The sequence below is a fragment of the Fragaria vesca genome, linkage group LG6 (genome assembly GCF_000184155.1).
Source record: "Fragaria vesca subsp. vesca linkage group LG6, FraVesHawaii_1.0, whole genome shotgun sequence".
NCBI lineage: Eukaryota > Viridiplantae > Streptophyta > Magnoliopsida > Rosales > Rosaceae > Fragaria > Fragaria vesca.
Window position 1 is genome coordinate 31,625,521 of NC_020496.1, and position 13,308 is coordinate 31,638,828.

Below are 13,308 nucleotides of genomic sequence, written 5' to 3' on the forward strand. Positions count from 1 at the left end.
CCTTTTTACTTGTTAAGAATTTCTCCAATTCATTTGCATTCTTGCTTCTTAGCAGAGAATTGAATGTAAAATAGAACCAAAGCTAATCATCACGCTTGTACATTCATCATCTGCTTACACCCAAAACGGAAAAACGCCAATTACACCCAAAGCTCACAAGCTTTCGATCTTTCAGTGAAAATTCCTCTACATCTCTACCATAATTCACAACAAGATCATACCACCAAAAGGAATCTTATAAATATGGAACCACCATGAGGCTTGCAATACGCTACTAATCATGAGGCTTGCAATACGCTACTAATCATACTTGGGTAGTTCCCAAACAAGCCCACAGTACCTAACTGCAAACCTTATGTGCTCCATTCATTATAGTTGAAGCATCCCCATGAGAAACACCAAGAGAGTGCACAACTGAGAAGTGTAACAGAAGTCTGTTCCAGCAGCAGCTGATAGCAAACGCAGTTTGCACACCTAGTGCGTATCAGTTGGACTACTTGTTCTTCCATTTGAGCACAGAATAGAGCCTGTTGAAAAAATTACAAATTATGACAAAACAATAAAGCCATCCATCAAGAAAAAAATGCAGCAAGTAAATACCCTATAGATCAGAAACTAAAAGAACAGTGCATTTGAAAACTTGTTAAATGTAATCAAAGAGGAACACTGGAAGGGAAGAGGCCAGAAGTCGTGGTATACAATGATTTCAAGAACTTGTTGTACTTGTTCTTAGACTTAGATGTAAATAATCATGTGCAACTGCAACGTCAAATACTCCTCAAGCGCATGTATTCCCTGACTTTGGAACCATAAACATCTAACTGAGCTTAATCGTCCTCCTAGTTCTTTACATTTTGTAAATGCTTCACACAGCTTTTCCAAATCTAACAAATCCATACTAGCTACATCCAGAAAATTTATAACCATGACCTCAATTGTCCTCCATGTTCTTTATGCAATTAGAATTACTACTTACTGTGTGAACATTAGGGTTGCATAAATTTCTCTAGCTACTAAAGCAAAACCAAAAGTGAACAATTGGAAAGCTGTTTAAGTGTAAGATGATGATTAATTTATTTTGAAATAATGAAAAATTGGACTTGCATTCACATTATGATCCTAACAATATGCATATGGTTACTTATGAATGAAGTGCTCAAGATTTCATTAAAATTTTTGTCCTGAAACTATGAGAATTTTTTATTCGTAATGGGAAACTTACCTAACTTCTAGGTGAAATTACATTGATACAGAATAAAGAGGAGGACCTAATTGCTTTAGTATTAGGATCGCTATAAATATGTCCAGGGTCCCCGTATTCTCCTAACACCTTAGTAATCTCAATGCCCACCATTCTGTGGATCCTCAGACAGAGATTTGCAGAAGAAATTGTTTTCAGGTATGTATATCATTACGAAATGATCTGTTTTCAAGCTTGCCTATTGTTTTAGTGTTCGTACAGTTTATGATTGTTTTGAAGTCAGAAGGATTAATCTATATGATACTGTTAGATACTTTATGACATGATATGAAACTTTATATGAAAGTACCAAATCATTCATGGTAAAGAGAAGGCTTACTCGACTTTTAGAGAGGAGAAGTGATTAAATTTGCTCAACACGAGACTCCCACAAAGCCAGGTATTGTACATCTTTCTCTTGAAACATGAAAGCCATGTCCATCAAAACGTGGGTACTTCACTGAGGCATTGCATGGCTTCAAATCTTCAATAATCAACTGAATATAAGAAAAAGCTCAATTGTCAATTCCGAGTATAAGAAAAAAAAGAAAGAAAGAGAGGTAACCAGACCATTTCTATTATATTTTAGACACACTTGAGAAGACTTTTTAAGAAAAAACAACACAATTAAGTAGTAATCACAATAGTAGTGGAGCCATAAATAAGCGTATACAAACAAAGTAGAAAACCTTTCAGACCAAACAAAGAAAAAGAAAAGTCAGAGAGAAGCTTACTTACTTTCGATACATGGAATGTGAGAAATCTTGGGCCATTCTTCGCCGCTGTCCTTGGTGCATCTTTCCTCTAGAAGTGGACAACCAATAACTTCTAGACACTGTAATTTGGTGAGGCGTTGCATTGCTTCGAGAGAAGGTAGATACTTGAGATTCTCACAATTCGAAATTCTCAGGTCCATGAGAGATGCAAGGTTGCCCAGCCACTCTGGTAAAGTCTCCACTCCTTTGAAAGAACTTATATCCAACCTCGTAAGCGAAGTCAAGTGTTGAACTTGTTGAGGAAGAGACTTGAGCTTAGGCCACCCGTACAACTCTAATGAGACAAGTTGTTGGGATGGAACTTGAAAATCAGGGAAAGAGTCGAGGTCCTCCCAGAAAGAACCTAACTGCAAGTCACGGAGGGATGTGAAACTGCGGAAATCTGGAAGAGATTGTAGACCGTTGCATTCGAATACACATAGTAGCTCAAGAGAGGTGCAGTTTTCAATCCCGCTCGGTAGGGCTGATAATCCATCACAGCGTTGAATAATCAATTCCCGGAGAGATGGAAGGCCCTGTGAGGATGTTAGGCCAATACTAGATAATGCATCACAGCTGTCAATCCACAGTTCCTGTAGAGAGGTGCAATGATCGAGTTGGCCAATACTAGATAATGCATTACACCATTTAATCTCCAATTCCTGTAGAGAGGTGCAATGATCGAGTTGGCCAATACTAGATAATGCATTACAGCTGTTAATCTCTAATTCCTGTAGAGAGGTGCAATGATCGAGTTGGCCAATACTAGATAATGCATTACAGCTGTAAATCTTCAATTCCTGTAGAGAGGTGCAATGATCGAGTTGGCCAATACTAGATAATGCATCACAGCTGCCAACCCGCAGTTCGCGGAGGGATGCCATGCCGTGGGGAATTGGAATGAACCCAATACTTGGACAATATTCGACCTTCAACTTCTCCAAGCAAGGGAACACCTCTACTTTTGTCGTCGTCGTTGTGGGTGCTTCCATCCATTCAATTAGCTCATCGCACCCCCTAATGCTTAATGTTTTTAGTGCTGGAAATAAGACTATCGTCTCCTTCTCTCGCGTAGCCTCGTAAACAAGGTCATAACCATAAATTTCACTTCCAAAGCGTTTTAGGTTATGCATACCACGTATCTCCACATCTCTAAGGAACGGTAGATGGCCTAGTATCGGGAGTTCTCCACATTTGCAAAAGTCAATTAGGACGAGATGCCTCAAGTTGATCAAGTTTTGCATCTCCCTTGGAAGCTTGTTCAGATGCCAATTCCGCAGCATTCGCAATGTTTGAAGGTTATAGAGCTTGCCAATTGACTTGGGAAGTGCTGTGATTCCTGTATCTGAGAGGTCTAGATATCTCAAGTGCTTCAGCTTGCAAAATGAATTTGGCAACTCTTTCATAACTGCTGTATCTAAACTTAAGACCCGCATTGCTTTGAACTTGGAGAAAATGATCTCTGGGACCTGGTCATTTGAAAATAGTGAGCGCAATCTCCCAACAGTTACTTCTGACATGTTTTCTAGTGTTGAAGGAGGTCGACTACGTGCAACATGTCGAACATCATCATTCAACTCCTGTGTCAAGCGCTCACTTTCAGACACTTTTTCTGCAAGATCATGCACAAGATCGTGCATTGTGTACTTCGTAATAGTGCCTCCTTCAATTACCTCTTGAATTAAGGAATTGTTTAGTAGAATGTTAAAATATTCTTTGCCAGTTTCCTCCATCTCATGATGATTTTCGACAGTTGAAGTCTGGAGTAATCCTTGAGCCATCCAAAGCTGGATCAAATTATCTCTTTCAATTTCGAAATCTTTTCTCAACATTGAGCAATATGCAAAACATTGTTTCAATGGCGATGGCTCCAGATTATCAAAACTCAACTTCAATACCTTCATGATCCTGTCCTCCCCTTCAGGTAGTTCCCATAATCTATTGTCTAGAATTGACGACCATTCAGCAACTGTACTAGCTCTTGAGCGCAGTAGGCTTCCCAAAACCTGTAGTATAAGACACAAGAGTTTAGATATAAGGTTAAGACACAAATTAAGTCAAACGTTAAAATGGTTATGAGATTAAAATCATATTCTTATATTTCTAACTTTTTCTATTTGGCTTCTGTTTCTTTTTCCTGTGTCCACATCCGTTGCCTTGTATATTATTTCAGAAACAGAAATATTCTCTACTGAACGCTAAGGCCTCTTGATCAAATGTTGGAACTGCTTTCAATATGAGTTAGAGCTATCTTGTATTATAATTTCAAGTGAGATGCATCCAAATAAAAACTACAAAGCAAATATATATGTAATATATCGTGTTCTCAACGAAAAGAAACAAGTGGAATTTTCGTTAATAACTTGATATCATATGAAATTTAGTACCTTTGCAACCAAGGGTACCCCTCCACACTTCTCAGCAATCTCCCTCCCAATTCTTTCTAGTTCTGCATCAATTGAACCATTTTCGTCTAAATTTAAAGCTCTTTGCTTTATAATGGACCAACATTCCTCCTCTGATAGATTTCTCAACTCAGGTCTGGGGAGTGTTTCAGCAATAGTTGACACATCGGTGCTACGGGTGGTGACGATAATGCAGCTTCCGGGATTAGAATTCAGCTTTGACAAACAACTCATCAAGCTATCCCACTTTTCCTTCTCTTTATTCCAAACATCATCGAGCACCAGAACATATCTATTCCCTGTTAGCTCCTTTCTCAGAACTTCAAGAATTGCATTTTGGCATTTCATTCCAGCCTTTTCAGGTACTACAGTGTCTACCAGCTGACTTAAAATCGTATCCACTTCAAAAGTGTTAGACACACACACCCATATTCTTTTATCGAAGTGTGTACATATGGCAGGTTCATTGTACACTGATTTAGCCAGAGTCGTCTTCCCCAGTCCAGCCATTCCCACAATGGCCATAACTGAAAGATTCTTCTGCTGATTGTCGGAGCTGATCAACGTCGTAACTATCTTTGTCACAGCGTCTTCCCTTCCAACAACTTTTTCACCATCCTCAAAAAATGAATCAGTTTGCAATCGATCCCGTCGTTGCCTTGAATATCCTTTTTTGGCAACCAAGTTGATGAAAGCTGCCTGACTCTTGAGCACCGCCAAGGAGTTATTGATCTTCTTAATCTTATGCGCCATTTTGAGACGAAACAAAAGAGGATTGGAGGCAGAAAGGAAGTTGAGTACCTTTCTCTTCATGTGGTTATGCAGCTCCACTTTGCGCCGGAGAAGTTCATAGTTGAAATCATCCAAAATATCATCTGCATCTTCAGCTACCTGTTTAAGTTTCTTGACCCATTTCTCTACTGCCTTGCCCTGATCATCTGGTCTCTCCGCAGCGCCGCGTAAGAAATCTTGAATGCTGGATACGGACTCTCCGAGCTTCTCCAGTTCGGCCTTGAACCCCGATGCAAGAGCGAGTTCTTGAGCGGCAAGTGAAGACACCTTGGTCAGAATCCCCTCAGCAGCGAAAGTGAGCACAAATTCAGCTGCCATCTTCACTGGTGATTGTGATGGTCAAGACTTGAAGAAAATAGCTCAAAGAAATGAAAGACTAGAAAACTGATATATTGACTGATGCGGCTGGAATACAAAGATGGCTCTTTATTGCAGCAGAACCCTAAGTTGAGCATAAGCAGACAAAACTTACTAACCGTAGTTACAATTAACCAGCTACAACCACACACAGTCAATCCTGAACAAGACAAGAAGCAAATTAGACCCCAAAACGGTGCGTTTAGCATATAGTGATCGAGTTCTACAATTGCATTTGATAGGACTGAGGCTGTGTGGCTGTTATCTTACTTTGCTGGACAGAATAATTGAGGAAAGTTTGTTGGAGGAGGACCTTGACGAAGACTTTACTTCCATAATTATTGACTTCTCAGTCTCCCTGTAATAATACTCTCTACTCTAGTTTTCACTTGCAGTAAATGGCATTTTTTCACTCCTGTATAAATGGCTGATTTTCGACCCAACAGGAAAGATCCATAAAATACCAGCGACACGAGGACATACAAAGTGCTCACTTCAGTGTCTTCAGGCTTCAGTGATACCACTAAAACTAAACTGTAGCTATAACTCTTTATTTATTGTGAACAAATTCACCGCAGAAACTTTTGCTTACCTCTGAAAGTGATTGGGTCAGAACAGTGTGTCAAGAACAGGTTTATGGTATAATTCCCAGATTTATTCTTCTCCAAACTGGAGGATATATATAGCAGTACAATTACCTATCGCTAAGTGTGAAAGGTAATACAATAGTAGAGCTAAGAGCTATGTATGAAAGATGATACAAAGGTCAAGTAATGTCTATAGAAGAGTTGAATGAAGCAGCTCACTCAACAAAGTGTCAGAATTTCGCTGAATTGGAGCCAATCTCTCATCTTACTGGTACCTTCGTTTGCGCTTCTAGGACTTTCTATCCATGTGAGTTGAATACTTGAGAACATCTTCCTCCGCATCATCATCATCGTCTCCCCTCCCCACTTCCTCTTCTTCTTTCAACTCTCTTTTATTTTCTGCAAATGTAGATGATATGCAACAACGATTAAACTAACAATGATTAAACTGATAATTACAGGCTAATTAATCAAGCCAAAAAGAATGTAAATCACTAAATCTATCCCATGAAATCTATGATTCTTGATAATGACAAGTAAACCAACATAGGGGAACTTTACCTTGGTCGCCAATCTTGTGGCTTCTTTGACACTTTCACTAAGTTGCATGACTTCTTCAACTGTGGCTCGATGTTCTGGTAACTTTTTCCCTGGACATTTAACAAAACTGTAAGCATTTGGAAGACTTTCCTTTTAAGTGACAACGTAAACATGTAGATTTTAGCTTACCAATGAGTGATTCTATCTTCTGCAAATTCCCACATTCATATTGATTCACTAGAGAGATTGCTAAACCGGATCGTCCAGCGCGAGCAGTTCTTCCTACTCGGTGTATATAATCCTGCGACTCACTAGCAGTTAGCAATTGAGATCACACCAGGCGGAAACAATTTCAGAATTCCAAACAAATAATAAGAATTCATCTTCCTTTTCGTCTTTCTTTTTTATGTGAATAGATAAGTCTACCAGTTTATGATAAGAAAGAAGATAAGAAACGAAAACTTATAGCACAGAACATGTTCTAGTGAGTGAAAATGAACCTCTGTACAGAAGTTGGAAGCAAATGAAAATGATCCACCAGATTAACAACGAAAGAGCAATACAGTTTGTAGTGAGTGAGTGACAAAGAGAACATTATAATTTGACAAACTTAGAAGTGGCTTCGTATAATATAGGTGCTGCGAAATGCAAATTCACAATGGCTAATTATATATGACGCAAATAGCAAACAAGGTATGTCTAACTTAGGACTCGCGGGCACATTATAATTGATAACCATATCCACTGATGTGATATCCAATCCTCTACTTGCCAAATTAATTAGTACAAACAAGTACGTTATACTGTCCAGCTTTTGCAGGTTTTGTTATACTGTCCAGCTTTGAACATAGTTAAGGCTTCATTTCTTTCCGACTGCCAGAAGGATTATCACATATAACAAGGTTAGATGAGCTCCAGAATACCAGCCAAACAAACATATATGCTTCAAAACAATGCCCACAAGGCCACAAGACTACAAGTTACTAACAGTAATTTACCTGGCTCATTTGACCATGGAGGGCGCGATGGCCTTGATGCCAAGAGTTTGAAGCATACATGCCAAAAAGGGTGTTTTTGAGCATTTTTCAGTGAACACGATAGCTGTGCATTGGCACTTCTGAGTACGAAGATAAACGAGATAACATCCCTATATGCACAATGACGATTATCATGTTACAGTAAACAACAAGACAGGAACTCTGTGAAAAAAAATAAAACTGCAAATCTTTGATTTGCACGAAATTGCGTTATACATACACACACACAATCACAAAAAAAAAATATCTGACTTGTAGTAAAATCTGACAATCCATAGCTTTAACTATGTCGGAGATTTGATGCCAACCTATAGTGAAATACAACTTGTGTTTCGCAATAAGAAAAAATCAACACAATTAAGAAAATCAATTGAAGTCATTCCATAGTCACAAGCCAATATATTGATATCTGGAATACAAACTATTTAAAAACAGATAGTCAGACACACTTGAGAAATGCAAACATGATCCAATACGTTTGTGGTTCTGCAGGGCACGAAGGGGAAGAGGAACTGCCCTGAGCCATGCAAGGTTGGAGCACCAGTCATGGTGCCCCAAGTAACCCATGTCATATTCCAGGAAACGTTCAAACAGGAAACCAAGTCTTTGATGCTAGAAAAATAAAAACTTAAAATAATATGCGGCAGTTTTGCAAGATTGTTGGACTGATGCACCTCACTCACTCCTCCAACAAGCTGAAAGGATTAGGTCAGGAAGCTATGCAACATAAATGACTTTTAATTAAACAACAAAACTGGAAAAACTTTGATCCAAAAGGTTCTGATCGAAGCTTTAGAATCATGTTCAATATATAGGTTTTACAGTACACAAAGTATCTAAGTTTGCCAAACAACCAGAAAATTCTACTTGATATAAGTCATATAACTTGGAACTCTACAAAACAACTTTACGAATTAAGCTGATACATAAAATTCATTAGTTTGTGGTTTGAACCTCGAGAAATCAAACAAAGAATCAAGCATCCAACTAATCTAGACACTTGATATGAATCAAAAGCATGCAACGATCCAATCAGATTTCGCATTTAGATCAACTAGGAAAAATCACAATATAACTATCCAAAGGGCCACAAACTGAGAGTGTAGACGTTCAATAGACAATGACTGCTTGAGAAAAGCACTAAAACACACACACAATACATGATGATTCAACAATGCAAAGCAAATCATAGTCTATAAACACCAAATTCTCACCGCTACAGTCTTGCGGCCAATCGCAGACCTGAGAGCTTCGAACTGCTGAACAATCTGAAGTGCAAGCTCCCTGCAGCTCGAGCAAGTCAGTTTTTCATTGTTCTTTGAAAAGAATCTAAAGAAACAAATTAATTTCACAACTTCCCGTCAACATTTAAGTATCTAACCTTGTCGGGGACAGAACCAGAGCAAAGAAAGGGTGCGGGAGAAATGATTAGAGATTGCAATATGGGAAGGGCACCAGTTTTACCCGAACCCGTTTGGGAAAGTGCGATCAAATCTTTCCCTCATTGTATTAGGAGAAACACATAAATATCTATAAATAAGAGAGCATCTTTAGTACAAGGCGTATATCTTCACGTGTGGTCAAGAAAAAAGAAATAATATAGAAACATGCGAAACAGAGTGTGAACAACCTTGGAGGGCAGGAGGAATCACCTCGGCTTGAATAGGGCAGGAGGAATCACCTCGGCTTGAATAGGGGTAGGAGATTTCCATTGCAGTTCAGCAACGGCCTCCACCAATTGATCGCACAGCCCCAAACTCTTAAACGACGTCGTATTTTCTTCCTCTGCCGCCATTCTCAATAAACATTTGCCTGAATTTGCTGATAACCGATACTAGTAGGGTTTGGCGGCTCGCTCCGTATGGTACAATTTCTTGTATGCTTTTGAATCAAGGTGTAATTGGGCCTTGTTTTATGAATGTTTCTGGATCTTATGACCCAGTATGTTTTTAGGGCCAGGGGCTTCTCTCTTTTATACCCAAATATGTCATCATCGAGTAGTTACGTATGAATAGTTATGAATGATTAAGATTGTATCATACACAGTACTTCTCTCTCCCGCGTATAAACTAAATTTGTCCAAACTTTCTATTGTCCCAACCCCAGGCCCAGGTTAATTCATGTCTTTCCTCCTCTTTCGTATAATGCTTTGTTCTGAACTTCTGATTGCTGATTTTTCCTTAACCAGCAATGCATGACCGTCTTTTCTCGAGCATGGACAGAGTTAGTTCAAAGAGGAATATTTGCATTGTGTTGAGTGTTACGCTTACATGTAATGTATTTTCAGCATCATCGATAAATTGGGGATGTAGCTCAAATGGTAGAGCGCTCGCTTTGCATGCGAGAGGTACAGGGTTCGATCCCCTGCATCTCCAACTATGTTCATCTTTTTTTTTCTTTCTTCTTTTTACATATAAATCAATTCTTGCCATACAATGTATCAAGAGATAGCTTTTGGAACAAGGAATTTTCATGGAGTAGTAACTTAGTAAGGACTAAACAACATTCTTCGTTTTGAATTCATCATAGTCTTCAAGCAATCTGCCATTGGATGTCGAATCCGCCATAACTGTCTTCACCAGCTGATCATAGAAAACAATAGTCAATGTCAATCGACTTTAAAAGGTTACTTGCAGTCTTGCAGATCAAACATACATAGATTGATAGATATTTATGCAGTGGTTTGGAAACGAATGACTAACCGATTCTGTAAGGCTATGCATAACACTGTGTGGAACCCAACCAGGCAGAGGTGAAACAATGAAGCTTACGATTACGTCAAGCTGTGTTCTAAGCCTGCTTTGTTTTCCTTGCTGTCTATCAGGATATATGGTTCCTTTAACAGATATGCTAAAGTCACGCGGCCGGTACTTATCGGGAAGGCCCTCAAGTTCCCACCTTGTCTATGAAAAAGAAAACATGTAAACTGATCTACTAAGTACATCAAATCATTTATAACATGAGGAGGGAAGTTAGCTTTTTGGTCTAATATGTAGTTGCATAATGTGTATGCTTAGTTGCTTACAGCTTCAAGCTCAATGACATTGGAGATGTGATGAGGAACATGAGGAGGGTAGTCTTTTCCTTTGGATTTGTATCTAAAATTGATGTATATTACAAGGCAGACAGACATGAACAAGAACTGCATGGTTGGCATTTGAATCCTCCACTCTTTCTGCATAGGTGACGTAATTAGCACTACAGTTTCTTGACAGTAACACTCTAACTAAAAATTCGAATACAAGCACATGACGAAAGGAAGAACTTGACATGTACCATCAAACTCTAGAATGAGATAGATATAAACACACCTTGTTAAGTTTTTTGCTTCCCTTTATGCCTGGAAAAAGGGCTTTAAAAACCCTTTGTTCATCCACCATATATTGATCAAATGAAGCCTGCAGTAAACCAAAGTAGCATCACTAACCATTTATGTTCAAGAAACTTGTAGATATAAATTTTAGGGATTACCTTGGAGGACTCATAAAGTGGGGCACCAGTACTGATACTGTGGTGCAAGGTTAAAGGCTTCTTCTGGTAATCCTTCTCCGGCTGCTGCTTCAAGTTGGATAGCGCCTTTACATAATGGCAATGCCTTTCTTGCTGCTTCTTCTTCAGCATCAGCTTCAGGTTTTCCGAGGAAAAATGCATACCTCTATCAAGAAAGAGCAAGTGTTGGCGTATCGCAATTGCCTCAACCATTTCCCTGTTGATTAAAATGAAATGTGGATTTCTTCTGCCTTAACTAATGTTTATATCGCAGTTTTGCAGCAAAGTAAAACAGAAACCATTTTCGTTAACTGGCATATCCCTGACCATATGTGACACTAATTGAGCATCCTCAAAGGTGAGTGCCACCTAACCATATGCAGCTGCGTGCTCAAATTCAGCATTTGAACTTAACCACATGGAACTCAATGTGTGCTGCCAAACCCTACTACGTACACTCATCTATATTCACAAAGATTCGAACTCCAAAAATCCCAGATCCAATTCTGGTAAGTTAGTTCACTTAACCAACATTCCTTGTTGTCCCCCTTCGGCTGAACCATGCTTGGTTTATGAGTATGATTAAATTTGATAAGTTCATTACAAGTAGAACCAATATTTACTGAAGTCTGCAAATAATATATCTGTATTACTTTGAATTTTCCTGTAAGAAGATATACCTTACAAATTCTTTCACCAAATAAGAAATAGGCTATCTGTTCTATATAACTATTTAAACTGAAAAAAGTTCACTAAACTTTCTTGAGTTTCTCCGCCTTGAATTCGTTATAGTCTTCAAGCAATCTGGCATTTGATGTCGAATCCACCATGGCTTTCTTAACCAGCTGTCCATAGGACAAAAATAGAGTCAATATCAATCGGCTTGAAATGACTACTTGCTATTTCTACATCAAAATCATCAAATACTGCAGTTTTCTGGAAATGGAGTTGGTCGAATTACTAACCGCTTCTATTAGGCCCTGCATAACACTCTGAGGAAGCCAACCAAGTAGAGGTGATGGAATGAAGCTCAAGTTCATGTCAAAGTGGCTTCTAAGCCTGCTTTGTGTTCCTTGCTCTCTATCAGGATATATGGTTCCTTTGAGGGAGACGCTTAAGTCACGTGGCAGGTACTCCTCAGATATCCCCCCAAGTTCCCATCTTGTCTAGGAAAAAAGGACAGAAATGAAAACATGTCACTGATATACTGAGTGCATCAAATTCTACAAAAGATACTTGACAATTTGCTTACAAGTTCAAGCTCAATGATCTTGGGAATGTGATGAGGAACATGAGGAGGGTAGTCTTTTCCCACGGATTTGTATCTTAACTTGATGTAGAATGCAAAGTAGATAGACAGGAACAAGAATTGCATGGTTGGCATTTGAATCCTCCACTCTTTCTGCATACATCAATTTGATTAGTATAACTGTTTTTCAATTAAAATACTGTCAAAAGCAGATCAAGTATAAACACTATTAATGATAGAACTCGAAAATATCATTAGCAACCTTTTTAAGTTGCTGATCTTTTATGCCTGGAAAAATAGCTTTAACAACCCTTTGTTGATCCTCCATATATTGATCAAATGAAACCTGCAGGCTAAAGTAGCATCATTCACAATATAGTGCTTCAATAAGATAAGGATAATACGAGTAGTAATACCTCAGGAGACTCATACAGATGTGCATCAATAGTGGTACTGAGGTTCACAGTTAGAGGCTTCTTATGATCCTTTTTCGGCTGCTGTTTGGAATTCAATACCGCTTTCGCATAATGGCAACGGTTGTCCTTCTTCAGCTTCACCTTCAATTTTTCTGGCCGAAAGCGCATACCACTACCAAGAACGAACAAGGGTTGGCATGAAGTAACTGCCTCGACCATTTTCATGTCAACTAAAATGCATTGTAGAGTGTTCTTCTACCTTGACTAATGTTTATATCACAGTTTTGCAGAGTTGCCGCTAAGAAGTGAAAAACCCAATACCAGTCTGGTAGTGACCAAGACGCAAGTAAAAGAAAGTTGCAAGGTCTCCTACATATCTTAACCATATGCAACATGTGTACTCAAAATGAGCATTATAAACGCAAGTTCTACTAACCATAT

General features: G+C 38.8%; 3 protein-coding genes, 1 non-coding gene and 1 pseudogene across 5 annotated transcripts; 1 reads left to right on the forward strand and 4 right to left on the reverse strand.

Moving 5' to 3' along the window:
- Positions 1-29: 29 nt before the first annotated feature.
- On the reverse strand, positions 30-5,510 carry LOC101291747 (putative disease resistance protein RGA3-like). The gene is made up of 4 exons (XM_004306078.1): positions 4,383-5,510; positions 1,979-4,001; positions 1,581-1,737; positions 30-527 (listed from the first exon to the last, which is right to left on the reverse strand). Exons 1-3 carry the CDS (start codon positions 5,508-5,510, stop codon positions 1,727-1,729), a joined length of 3,162 nt encoding a protein of 1,053 aa, XP_004306126.1. The 3' UTR covers positions 30-527; positions 1,581-1,726.
- Positions 5,511-6,409: 899 nt separating this feature from the next.
- LOC101292044 lies at positions 6,410-9,508 on the reverse strand (annotated as a pseudogene). The gene is made up of 7 exons (XR_185131.1): positions 9,375-9,508; positions 9,095-9,215; positions 8,928-8,997; positions 7,675-7,823; positions 6,866-6,977; positions 6,698-6,786; positions 6,410-6,535 (listed from the first exon to the last, which is right to left on the reverse strand). The product of XR_185131.1 is annotated as a probable ATP-dependent RNA helicase DDX47-like (transcript).
- A 507-nt stretch (positions 9,509-10,015) lies between these two features.
- TRNAA-UGC lies at positions 10,016-10,088 on the forward strand. The gene has a single exon. It is a non-coding gene; the product is annotated as a tRNA-Ala (tRNA).
- A 120-nt stretch (positions 10,089-10,208) lies between these two features.
- LOC101292334 lies at positions 10,209-11,415 on the reverse strand. Its single transcript, XM_004306079.1, has 5 exons — positions 11,185-11,415; positions 11,025-11,111; positions 10,739-10,888; positions 10,416-10,616; positions 10,209-10,295 (listed from the first exon to the last, which is right to left on the reverse strand). Exons 1-5 carry the CDS (start codon positions 11,413-11,415, stop codon positions 10,209-10,211), a joined length of 756 nt encoding a protein of 251 aa, XP_004306127.1.
- Positions 11,416-11,954: 539 nt separating this feature from the next.
- On the reverse strand, positions 11,955-13,086 carry LOC101292624. Its single transcript, XM_004306080.1, has 5 exons — positions 12,868-13,086; positions 12,714-12,797; positions 12,455-12,604; positions 12,168-12,368; positions 11,955-12,047 (listed from the first exon to the last, which is right to left on the reverse strand). Exons 1-5 carry the CDS (start codon positions 13,084-13,086, stop codon positions 11,955-11,957), a joined length of 747 nt encoding a protein of 248 aa, XP_004306128.1.
- Positions 13,087-13,308: the final 222 nt, after the last annotated feature.